A 12,938-nucleotide genomic window follows, 5' to 3' on the forward strand; every position below is an offset into this window, starting at 1 on the left:
GGGAGAAGGAGAGAGAGAGGGGGAGAGGGGGTGAAGGGGAGAGAGAGGGGGAGAGGGGGAGAAGGAGAGAGAGAGGGGAGAGGGGGAGAAGGAGAGAGAGGGGGAGGAGAGAGAGAGGGAGAGGGGGAGAAGGAGAGAGAGAGAGGGGGAGAAGGAGAGAGAGGGGAGAAGGAGAGAGGGAGATGGAGAGAAGGAGAGAGAGAGGGGGAGAAGGAGAGCGAGAGGGGGAGAAGGAGAGCGAGAGGGGGAGAAGGAGAGAGAGAGGGGGAGAGGGAGAAGGAGAGAGATGGAGAGAGAGAGGGGGAGAGGGGGAGAAGGAGAGAGAGAGAGGGAGAGGGGGAGAGAGAGGGGAGAGGGGGAGAAGGAGAGAGAGAGGGGAGAGGGGGAGAAGGAGAGAGAGAGGGGGAGAGGGGGAGAAGGAGAGAGAGAGGGGGAGAGGGGGAGAAGGAGAGAGAGAGAGAGAGAGGGAGAGGGGGAGAGAGAGGGGGGGAGAGGGGGAGAAGGAGAGAGAGAGGGGGAGAAGGAGAGAGAGGGGAGAGAAGGAGAGAGAGGGGGAGAGGGGGAGAAGGAGAGAGAGAGGGGGAGAGAGAGGGAAAGAGGGGGAGAAGGAGAGAGAGAGGGAGAGGGGGAGAAGGAGAGAGAGGGGGAGAAGGAGAGAGAGGGGGAGAAGGAGAGGGGGAGAGAGAGGGGGAGAGAGAGGGAAAGAGGGGGAGAAAGAGAGAGAGAGGGGAGAGGGGGAGAAGGAGAGAGAGGGGGAGAGGGGAGAAGGAGAGAGAGAGGGGAGAGGGGGAGAGAGAGGGGGGAGAAGGAGAGAGAAAGGGAAAGAGGGGGAGAAGGAGAGAGAGAGGGGGAGAGGGGGAGAAGGAGAGAGAGAGAAAGAGGGGGAGAAGGAGAGAGAGAGGGGAGAGGGGGAGAAGGAGAGATAGCGGGAGAGGGGGAGAAGGAGAGAGAGATGGGGAGAGGGGGAGAAGGAGAGAGAGGGGGAGAGGGGGAGAAGGAGAGAGAGAGAGGGAGAGGGGGATAGAGAGGGGGAGAAGGAGAGAGAAAGGGAAAGAGGGGGAGAAGGAGAGAGAGGGGGAGAGGGGGAGAGAGAGGGGGAGAGGGGGAGAAGGAGAGAGAGAGAGTGAGAGATGGAGAGAGAGCGAGAAAGAAAGAGAGAGAAAGAGAGAGAGAGAGCAATAGAATTGAGCTAAATGTGCACAAAATTGTCAGATCAAACCTCAGACCTTTTCATCACAACTCAAATGCGTCAGTGACATTCTGAAATCTCACACATACACAGACTAACACGCAGACACACACCAGCAGCAACAACATGTAACCTATTATCATGCACAAGACAGGAACATCTAGTTACCTGTCCAGCAAAAAACACCCCAGAGAGTGAGAGGGAGAGTAATAGGAGAGAAGAGGAGACGAACAGAGAGGAAAGGAGAAGAAAACAAAGCGAGAGAAAGAAGGAAAAGGAGAGAGATCACAGATTCACACAGAGAAAGATGTAAAAACAGACAGAGAACTACCTCTTGGATCGGCACAGCATGCTTCTCTCAGGCAGGGAAAAATTGGAGAGCACAGTCCAGAAAGAGTCAGACATGGTCCTGAAGCTCCACACACATGGTTGTCACTCACCCACGCACAGACAGACTGGGTGCCGCGAGCCAGCCTCTAAACACACACGTACGTACGCCAGCTACCGGCAGCAGCCAGCCAGGCAGCTTGGACAGACAGAGGAGAGGATGCCTATTGCTGCCTCCTAAACTAAAGCTAATGCTGCTGCTGGTCTCAACCTGTCACGCTAGCCAACTCTGCTGCTGGTCTCAACCTGTCAGGCTAACTAATTCTGCTGCTGGTCTCAACCTGTCAGGCTAGCTAACTCTGCTGCTGGTCTCAACCTTTCACGCTAGCCAACTCTGCTGCTGGTCTCAACCTGTCACGCTAGCCAACTCTGCTGCTGGTCTCAACCTGTCACGCTAGCCAACTCTGCTGCTGGTCTCAACCTGTCAGGCTAGCTAACTTTGCTGCTGGTCTCAACCTGTCACGCTAGCTAATTCTGCTGCTGGTCTCAACCTGTCAAGCTAGCTAACTCTGCTGCTGGTCTCAACCTTTCACGCTAGCCAACTCTGCTGCTGGTCTCAACCTTTCACGCTAGCCAACTCTGCTGCTGGTCTCAACCTGTCACGCTAGCTAACTCTGCTGCTGGTCTCAACCTGTCGCGCTAGCTAACTCTGCTGCTGGTCTCAACCTGTCACGCTAGCTAACTCTGCTGCTGGTCTCAACCTGCGGCGCCAGCTAACTCTGCTGCTGGTCTCAACCTGTCACGCTAGCTAACTCTGCTGCTGGTCTCAACCTGCGGCGCCAGCTAACTCTGCTGCTGGTCTCAACCTGCCGCGCTAGCTAACTCTGCTGCTGGTCTCAACCTGCGGCGCCAGCTAACTCTGCTGCTGGTCTCAACCTGTCACGCTAGCTAACTCTGCTGCTGGTCTCAACCTGCGGCGCCAGCTAACTCTGCTGCTGGTCTCAATCTGTCACGCTAGCTAACTCTGCTGCTGGCCTCAACCTGTCACGCTAGCTAACTCAGCTGCTGGCCTCAACCTGTCACGCTAGCTAACTCTGCTGCTGGTCTCAACCTGCGGCGCCAGCTAACTCTGCTGCTGGTCTCAACCTGTCACGCTAGCTAACTCTGCTGCTGGTCTCAACCTGCGGCGCCAGCTAACTCTGCTGCTGGTCTCAACCTGCGGCGCCAGCTAACTCTGCTGCTGGTCTAAACCTGCCGCGCTAGCTAACGCTGCTGCTGGTCTCAACCTGCGGCGCCAGCTAACTCTGCTGCTGGTCTCAACCTGTCGCACTAGCTAACTCTGCTGCTGGTCTCAACCTGTCACGCTAGCTAACTTTGCTGCTGGTCTCAACCTGTCACGCTAGCTAACTCTGCTGCTGGTCTCAACCTGTCAAGCTAGCTAACTTTGCTGCTGGTCTCAACCTGTCACGCTAGCTAATTCTGCTGCTGGTCTCAACCTGTCAGGCTAGCTAACTCTGCTGCTGGTCTCAACCTTTCACGCTAGCCAACTCTGCTGCTGGTCTCAACCTTTCACGCTAGCCAACTCTGCTGCTGGTCTCAACCTGTCAGGCTAGCTAACTCTGCTGCTGGTCTCAACCTGCCGCGCTAGCTAACTCTGCTGCTGGTCTCAACCTGCGGCGCCAGCTAACTCTGCTGCTGGTCTCAACCTGTCACGCTAGCTAACTCTGCTGCTGGTCTCAACCTGTCAGGCTAGCGAACTCTGCTGCTGGTCTCAACCTGTCATGCTAGCTAACTCTGCTGCTGGTCTCAACCTGTCAGGCTAGCTAACTCTGCTGCTGGTCTCAACCTGTCAGGCTAGCTAACTGCTAGTCTGAGCAACCTCATAGTGTGCTCTCCTTCTCCTCTCAATGTTTCCCCTGCCTCTGCCTGACAGTACCCCCCCCCCCCCGTCTCATTTAACTCTAACTCCCCTCCTCTCTCTCCCGCCAGGCTCAGTGGCCTCTCTCTCTTTGTGGATCACATTTAAAGTCCAGCCTGCCGTAGACACCTATTGACTCTACCACCAGGGCTTTTTCTGCACCATCTACGGCCATATGGGAGGTGTGTGTGTTAGTGTGTGTGTGTTCGTCTGTGGGTCAGTGTGTAAGGATTAGGAAGCCCAAGAAGGATACTCATACTCATCATCAATACAGAACAGAGGGGTGAAATAGACCTATTTTAGGGCATTTTCACAAATTCAATTCAGAAACCCTGGTTTTGTTTCCTGGAGCATCTCTGAGAATTCTACAAAATACAAGACCCCAAAGTAAACATTTTAGGTTGCGATATCCGAGACGCACGTTCTACATGACGTTAGCGAGCTAGCTCGTTTACAACGGGAAAAAAGTAACATGCGTGTGCTTATGGTTGGCAGATACACCGTTTATGCCGTATATCGGGGTATTTGAAAAATATATAATTTGGGTTGGTGTCACTGGGGGGCTGCGTGCTACACCACTGCTTATAACTAAGACATGTAAAATGTATTAAATAAATGATATCCAGCTCAGGACTCCAGCTTTACATTTGGTTTGCTAAATTGGTAGCTAAGTGGCTAGATGTCAAGACATTCTGGCCTGAGTGCCAGTCTCTTCAGTTAACATTCCACTCCTTGCCACAGCCAAAGAGACGGGCCTTTCTGCCATCTTCAAATATGAACATTCAATCATTAATGAGCTCGAGGAGAACAGAGTAGTTGATTTTGATTCGATAACCCTCCCAGCTACCTTCCAATCACAACGATTATCCAAATATTGGAACTCTATCACTTTCTCCACAGAACACCTTGATATGCGGTCAAAAGTTGCTAGCTCATTTCTAAATCCTCAAACTAAATACATACTGCAATTCCAACCGCAAAACCTCTTTGCTTTGAGCCTCAAATACAACAACTTGCTTTGCCAACATCTAAATGCTTGTTTTTGACTTTGTTATAATTGTAATTCTGTTTTAGGCTCCACATGGAATATATAGAATATATTCATGTTATTTCCAACAACCAATGAGCAACTCCGCCATAAATCCAGCTGCATATTGAACGTTGAGATTACCGAAAGGCCAGTCTATTTGGCAACGACATGGATTGCAAGGAGTGAAATGTTAGTTAAAGACTGGTAACCCAGACTAGAGACATTTTATTCCTCTCCTGGATCGAGATCCTTGTTGCCTAATTTGTAGCGCCCCTTGTGTGCACTTCCAGTAATACCGTATAGCCCGGTATGGTAAAGATCTGAGTGCCAACCGCTCCAGAATCCGGATCATACAAAGAATATGTGAAAGTGCCCTCAGACACGGAAGCCTTTATTTCAACTTGTACTGAGATGCCACCATTGAACAACAACAGTTCTGTCAGCCATCATGAATGACAATGGGATGTGACAGTTCCTTAGCCCTGCTCATCTCAGCAGAGATACAGTGACAGAAAAATAGACAAGAGACAGCTAGGGACAAGTCAGCCTATGCCATCACTAAATGTCAGAGGTCAAATCAAGGTCATAGTGTATCTGATGACCTCTTCTGCACATCACAATGGACATGAATTCCTCTGTGTTCAGTACCATAGATGGATTTACATCTCTCTCTCACACTACTGGAGCGTGTTAGCACAGTCCTAGTTGCCTTTTCAGCTTTGCCTGTATGTCTCCCTCTACCCTGAGCCCACCTAGGGGTTGTTGCGGTCAAGACATTTTGTCAGCTGGTGATGGACTGTTAGTTAACATAAACACATTTAGCATCTCCTGGCTTCCACACATACAATCCACTGATGCAAACCTTTGGAACATCCACAGTCTAATAAATCCATGTAATATAGCCAAGCACCTCCCACTCACATGGCTCTCAGTCACGTGATCAGGTTGTTCTCACAGGCTACAAGTGAAGACAGACATATCCGGGATGCAACTGTTCGCGTCATCCAATTCCAAGGTGCATATTGAAGCTTTCTCAGGTTGGATGGGGAGCGTCCAGCCAAGACAACGCAGGAGTGACTTTGGGATGAGTGTCTGAATGTCCTTGAGTGGCCCAGCTAGAGCCCAGACTTGATCAAACCCAACCCGATCTGATCAAACATCTCTGGAAAGAATTGAAAATGTCTGTGTAGCAACGCTCCCCATCCAGTCTGACAGAGCTTGAGAGGATCTGTAGAGAAGAATGGGAGAAACTCCCCAAATACAGGTGTGCCAAGCTTGTATACCCAAGAAGACTCGAGGCTGTAATTGCTGCCAAAGGTACTTCGTAAAGGGTCTGAATACGTATGTAAATGTAATATTATTTGTTATTTATTTTTATAAATTAGAAAACATTTGTTGCTTTGTCATGTGCGTAGATTGATGAGGGAAAAAAATACAATTTCATCAATTTTAGAATAAGGCAAAACCTAACAAAATGTGAAAAAAGTCACTTTCCGAAGGCACTGTAAATGTGTGTGTGTGTGTGTGTGTGTGTGTGTGTGTGTGTGTGTGTGTGTGTGTGTGTGTGTGTGTGTGTGTTAGACCGATTATGATTTTTAAATGCCGATACCGATTATTGGAGGACCAAAATAGCCGATGGCGATTAATCGGCCGATTTAAAAAAAAGTATTTGTAATAATGACAATTACAACAATACTAAATTAACACTTATTTCACCTTAATATAATACATCAATAAAATCAATTTAGCCTCAAGTAGATAATGAAACATGTTCAATTTGGTTTAAATAATACAAAAACAAAGTGTTGGAGAAGAAAGTAAAAGTGCAATATGTGCCATGTAAGAAAGCTAACGTTTCAGTTCCTTGCTCAGAATATGAGATATGAAAGCTGGTGGTTCCTTTTAACATGAGTCTTCAATATTTTGAATCTTAAATTGTTTCACTCTTTATGTGATGCCCACTGTAGAGACCACCGGAAGAAGAATGATCACTAAATTATCACAGTGCATTATTGTAATGTTTGTTTATGTGTCAATTAACTGGCAATTTGACACGCAAAAAAATGCATTCATTCATTCGGTAGCTTAGGCTACTTTTATTCTGGTAAAAACACAATTTTAGCAGCACATTTTATAGGAATAACCTAGTAAATTACATTACAACTAATAAAGCCTAATATTGCAGAAGAAAGTTTACAAACATTTGAATGCTGAAGGTAACTCACAGATGTGCCAGATCAGTAATAGGCCTTCGACTTGCTGTTCAGCCCACGAAGATGCGCAAAGCGCACAGTTTGACTACTGACATGGTTTGGGGTTGTTCAGCAAAATGACTTGTAGATCAACGACTGTCAACATATAATTACATGCTTAGTTCCACACTGAAGGAGAGGATGCAGTTGTCACAAAAAAATCTGGGGTATTTCTGGAAGGTAGAAAGAAAGTCATTTGAGAGTAATAGTGAAAAAGTAATAGTGAACAAACTATTCGTAGTGTCTGAATCGATTTTCTGACTGACGCTTGCGACATCGGTTTTGGGTTCTGCAAACCAATGCAGTCATATCTTAAACATTTGAACAGGGGAACGATGCATATTGTTACATCACAATTTACTGTACAATACTTAGTCTGAACACACACAAAACTGGTGATACATTTTATGAGAGGGGCTTTATCATTGGAGTGCTATTATTTAGTTCCTTTGAGTGTGAAGTGAGGTATTTACACTTAACACAGACACACACACACTTTAAAAGGACTGTTAACTTCTTTGGGGTAGTGGGGCAGTATTTCACGTCCGGATAAAAAGTGTGCCCAGAGTAAACTGCCTGCTACTCAGGCCCAGATGCTAGGATATGCATATTATTAGTAGATTTGGATAGAAAACACTCTATGGCAGGCAAAAACCTGAGAAAAAAATCCAACCAGGAAGTGGGAAATCTGAGGTTTGTAGGTTTTCAAGTCTTAGCCTATCCAATATTCAGTGTCTGTGGGGTCATATTGCACTTCCTAAGGCTTCCACTAGATGTCAACAGTCTTTAGAACCTTGTTTCAGGCTTCTACCGTGAAGTGGGAGCGAATGAGAGCTGACTGAGTCATGGGTCTGCCAGAAGGCCATGTACTCAGTCAGGCGCGCGCCCGTTAGAGTTAGCTCCGTTCCCTTTCATTTCTAAAGACAAAGGAATCCTACGGTTGAAACATGATTGAAGATTTATGATAAAAACATCCTAAAGATTGATTATATACATCGTTTGACATATTTCTACGAACTGTAATAATTTTTTTGACTTTGTCTGGACCTAGTGCCAGCGCATTTGGATTACTGTACTAAATGCACGAACAAAAAGGAGGTATTTGGACATAAATTATTGACTTTATCAAACAAAACTAACATTTATTGTGGAACTGGGATTTCTGGGACTGCATTCTGATGATCATCAAAGGTAAGTGAATATTTATAATGCTATTTCTGACATTTGTTGACTCCATAACATGGCAGGTATCTGTATTGCTTGTTTTGGTCTCTGAGGGCTGTACTCAGATTATTCCATGGTTTGCTTTTTCCGTAAAGCTTTTTTGAAATCTGACAGCGGTTGCATTAAGGAGAAGTATATCTTTCATTCCATGCATAACAGTTGTATTTTCATCAACATTTATGATGAGTATTTCTGTAAATTGACATAGCTCTCTGCACTTTCACCGGATGTTTTGGAGGCAAAACATAACAACGCGCCAATGTTTTTGGATATAAATATGAACTTTACTGAACAAAACATACATGTATTGTATAAAGCCTTTTTGAAATCGGACACAGTGGTGGGATTAACAACAAGTTTATCTTTAAAATGGTGTATAATACATGTATGGTTGAGGAATTTTAATTATGAGATTTCTGTTGTTTGAATTTGGCGCCCTGCACTTTCACTGGATGTTGGACGCTAACGTCCCACGTCCCCTAGAGAGGTTCATCTCTGAGTTAAGGAACCGGGTCATACACACATGCCTTAACAGGCTGACTACACCCACACCATATTATTCAATTATTGCACCCACACTGCTCGCACGTGCCAACGAGCGCCTGCGTTGCCAAGGGCTAAAATAGAAGTCAGTTCCATTTGTGATGCAGATCGCGCTGCAAGTCCTGCCTGTACCATCTCCTCATTGGTTTATAGAAGCAGGTACCCACGTGCCATCTCCTCATTGGTTTATAGAAGCAGGTACCCACGTACCATCTCCTCATTGGTTTATAGAAGCAGGTACCCACGTTCCATCTCCTCATTGGTTTATAGAAGCAGGTACCCACGTACCATCTCCTCATTGGTTTATAGAAGCAGATACCCACGTACCATCTCCTCATTGGTTTATAGAAGCAGGTACCCACGTTCCATCTCCTCATTGGTTTATAGAAGCAGGTACCCACGTGCCATCTCCTCATTGGTTTATAGAAGCAGGTACCCACGTGCCATCTCCTCATTGGTTTATAGAAGCAGGTACCCACGTGCCATCTCCTCATCGGTTATACCCACGTGGGTGACTGAAGACGAACGAGGTCAGTGGCGGTAATGCACCTAATTTATGAATGTTGCCAATCGCAATATAAAGTCAAGAGAAGAAAAGGCCTGGAAGGAGGAGAGATGACTAGAAACAATTCAGTTGACACTTTTATGTGTGGATTAATTGTCGGAGTAGAGGACCTTGTGCATTTCAGGTAAAATAAAAACTCAATGTTTATATCCCAGGACAAATTATCTACCAGCCGCAAGCTAGCTAAATAGGACAAATTAGCTAGCAAGTGCAAGCTAGCTAGCAAAATTGCCATACATGTTTAATGCTTTTCGACCTGTCCCCAAATTAATGTAATTGGTTCAGAGTTTGTTTTGATATTTTAACCTGCGTGTCGTGATCTGGTTTGATGTGGGGGGACAAAATAAATGTATGCACGATGGCGCACGCACGCAGCCGGTTTGGGTTCGGTGTTAAGGGTACTGTTAATCTCTGAGTTAAGGAACCAGGTGTCATACACACATGCCTTATGGGTATTGTTAATCTCTGAGTTAAGGAACCAGGTGTCATACACACATGCCTTATGGGTACTGTTAATCTCTGAGTTAAGGAACCAGGTGTCATACACACATGCCTTATGGGTACTGTTAATCTCTGAGTTAAGGAACCAGGTGTCATACACACATGCCTTATGGGTACTGTTAATCTCTGAGTTAAGGAACCAGGTGTCATACACACATGCCTTATGGGTACTGTTAATCTCTGAGTTAAGGAACCAGGTGTCATACACACATGAATTAAGGGTACTGTTAATCTCTGAGTTAAGGAACCAGGTGTCATACACACATGCCTTATGGGTACTGTTAATCTCTGAGTTAAGGAACCAGGTGTCATACACACATGCCTTATGGGTACTGTTAATCTCTGAGTTAAGGAACCAGGTGTCATACACACATGCCTTATGGGTACTGTTAATCTCTGAGTTAAGGAACCAGGTGTCATACACACATGAATTAAGGGTACTGTTAATCTCTGAGTTAAGGAACCAGGTGTCATACACACATGCCTTATGGGTACTGTTAATCTCTGAGTTAAGGAACCAGGTGTCATACACACAGCCATCCAGTCTTACCTCCAGAGGAAAGGGTTTCCCCCCTGGTGGACGGGGGCTGACAGGGGGCCCTCAGCGTGGGCAGAGGAGGAGTGGAGGAGGAGGGAGGGCTGGGAGGAGGAGGTGTGGATGGAGCGAGGGAGGGAGGTGGGGGAGAGCAGGTGCTGCAGGAGACTGCTGTTGCCATGGCAGCGGTGCTGAGCGGCCGGCCAGATTCTACGGGTCGACGCGGACGGACGGAGGAAGGAAAGAGGGAAGGTTGTCTGATAAACAACACTAACAAAATGTACTACTGGCTTAAATCCATGAAGCCATCATCAAAACAACCCCCCGTACTAAGGAAGCTGTGGTGAGGGGCAGTGGCGCCCCCTCACACTCCCCAGTGCCAGCTCTCTGTTGACAGGCTGGGTAGAGAGGGGCCATATGGGTCTGGTCTAAACAGGCTTGGACCCCCTTGTGATTGGCCAGAATGGGTGACAATATGACCCTGGCAGCAGCCTGCTGTGTGCATGTGTCTGTCTCTGACTGGGCAGTGACCTGGTATTCACACCACCCCCCCCCCCCCCCCAACTTCTCCCCGTTCTTTTCTTCCTCTCTTTCCCTTCACCACTCCTCCCGGTTTTCCGTTGTGCCTGAGTGCTCATGTGTGTTTCCATGGCCGTGTGTGCGTGTGTGATGTGTACTGCATGTTTGAGGGGTGTAAGCGGACACTGCCTGGCCCTGTCAATCACTCTACTCTCAGACCTACAGCTCCACAACACACACAGGGAGGGAATCACACAAACATACCGTAAGGGCAGTTAACCCTTTGTGGTCAGTATGTGTGTCTTACTGGATATGCAGGTCAGGAGCTCCTGGCCTCTCCTTCCTCCTCTTCATCATGTTTCCAACGGCAATGGTAAAGCAAGGGGCCGGCTCGGGGAGTCAGTGCTGCTCCAGTGAACTCTGCCACCTTTCCATCAAAGCCATGCTGGCCAATGAGCTGACAGCTCACTTCCTCTCACAACAACAACACTGCAAAACAGACACAGCCCTTACGGACTACTCACTCATAACACACAATGAGAAGAACAGTGTGTGTGAGTAACAAAATCCCAAATCAAGTTGCTCTCTAGACTCGTGTCAGACTGGTCAGTACATAGACAGGTATGCCAGGTATCTAGGTTAGTGTCAGACTGGTCAGTACATAGACAGGTATGCCAGGTATCTAGGCTAGTGTCAGACTGGTCAGTACATAGACAGGTTAGCCAGGTATCTAGGTTAGTGTCAGACTGGTCAGTACATAGACAGATATGCCAGGTATCTAGGCTAGTGTCAGACTGGTCAGTACATAGACAGGTATGCCAGGTATCTAGGTTAGTGTCAGACTGGTCAGTACATAGACAGGTATGCCAGGTATCTAGGCTAGTGTCAGACTGGTCAGTACATAGACAGATATGCCAGGTATCTAGGCTAGTGTCAGACTGGTCAGTACATAGACAGGTTAGCCAGGTATCTAGGCTAGTGTCAGACTGGTCAGTATATAGACAGGTATGCCAGGTATCTAGGCTAGTGTCAGACTGGTCAGTACATAGACAGGTTAGCCAGGTATCTAGGTTAGTGTCAGACTGGTCAGTACATAGACAGGTTAGCCAGGTATCTAGGCTAGTGTCAGACTGGTCAGTATATAGACAGGTATGCCAGGTATCTAGGCTAGTGTCAGACTGGTCAGTACATAGACAGGTTAGCCAGGTATCTAGGTTAGTGTCAGACTGGTCAGTACATAGACAGGTTAGCCAGGTATCTAGGCTAGTGTCAGACTGGTCAGTACATAGACAGGTATGCCAGGTATCTAGGCTAGTGTCAGACTGGTCAGTATATAGACAGATATGCCAGGTATCTAGGTTAGTGTCAGACTGGTCAGTACATAGACAGGTTAGCCAGGTATCTAGGCTAGTGTCAGACTGGTCAGTATATAGACAGGTATGCCAGGTATCTAGGCTAGTGTCAGACTGGTCAGTACATAGACAGGTTAGCCAGGTATCTAGGTTAGTGTCAGACTGGTCAGTACATAGACAGGTATGCCAGGTATCTAGGCTAGTGTCAGACTGGTCAGTATATAGACAGGTTAGCCAGGTATCTAGGCTAGTGTCAGACTGGTCAGTACATAGACAGGTTAGCCAGGTATCTAGGCTAGTGTCAGACTGGTCAGTACATAGACAGGTTAGCCAGGTATCTAGGCTAGTGTCAGACTGGTCAGTATATAGACAGGTTAGCCAGGTATCTAGGCTAGTGTCAGACTGGTCAGTACATAGACAGGTATGCCAGGTATCTAGGCTAGTGTCAGACTGGTCAGTACATAGACAGGTATGCCAGGTATCTAGGCTAGTGTCAGACTGGTCAGTATATAGACAGGTTAGCCAGGTATCTAGGCTAGTGTCAGACTGGTCAGTACATAGACAGGTATGCCAGGTATCTAGGCTAGTGTCAGACTGGTCAGTACATAGACAGATATGCCAGGTATCTAGGCTAGTGTCAGACTGGTCAGTATATAGACAGATATGCCAGGTATCTAGGCTAGTGTCAGACTGGTCAGTACATAGACAGATATGCCAGGTATCTAAGCTCGTGTCAGACTGGTCAGTATATAGACAGATATGCCAGGTATCTAGGCTAGTGTCAGACTGGTCAGTACATAGACAGGTATGCCAGGTATCTAGGTTAGTGTCAGACTGGTCAGTACATAGACAGGTTAGCCAGGTATCTAGGCTAGTGTCAGACTGGTCAGTATATAGACAGGTTAGCCAGGTATCTAGGCTAGTGTCAGACTGGTCAGTACATAGACAGGTATGCCAGGTATCTAGGCTAGTGTCAGACTGGT

The 12,938-nt window shown here is 47.1% G+C and overlaps 1 protein-coding gene across 1 annotated transcript in view; it reads right to left on the reverse strand.

Moving 5' to 3' along the window:
- LOC135513190 (microtubule-associated serine/threonine-protein kinase 2-like) overlaps positions 1–12,938 on the reverse strand; it is a 316,935-nt gene that overhangs the window by 98,132 nt on the left and 205,865 nt on the right. The window contains exon 5 of the mRNA XM_064935986.1: positions 10,100–10,294. Within this exon, the coding sequence (XP_064792058.1) occupies positions 10,100–10,294 (195 nt within the window). The remainder of the gene's footprint in view (positions 1–10,099; positions 10,295–12,938) is intronic.

The sequence above is a fragment of the Oncorhynchus masou genome, chromosome 24 (assembly GCF_036934945.1).
Source record: "Oncorhynchus masou masou isolate Uvic2021 chromosome 24, UVic_Omas_1.1, whole genome shotgun sequence".
NCBI lineage: Eukaryota > Metazoa > Chordata > Actinopteri > Salmoniformes > Salmonidae > Oncorhynchus > Oncorhynchus masou.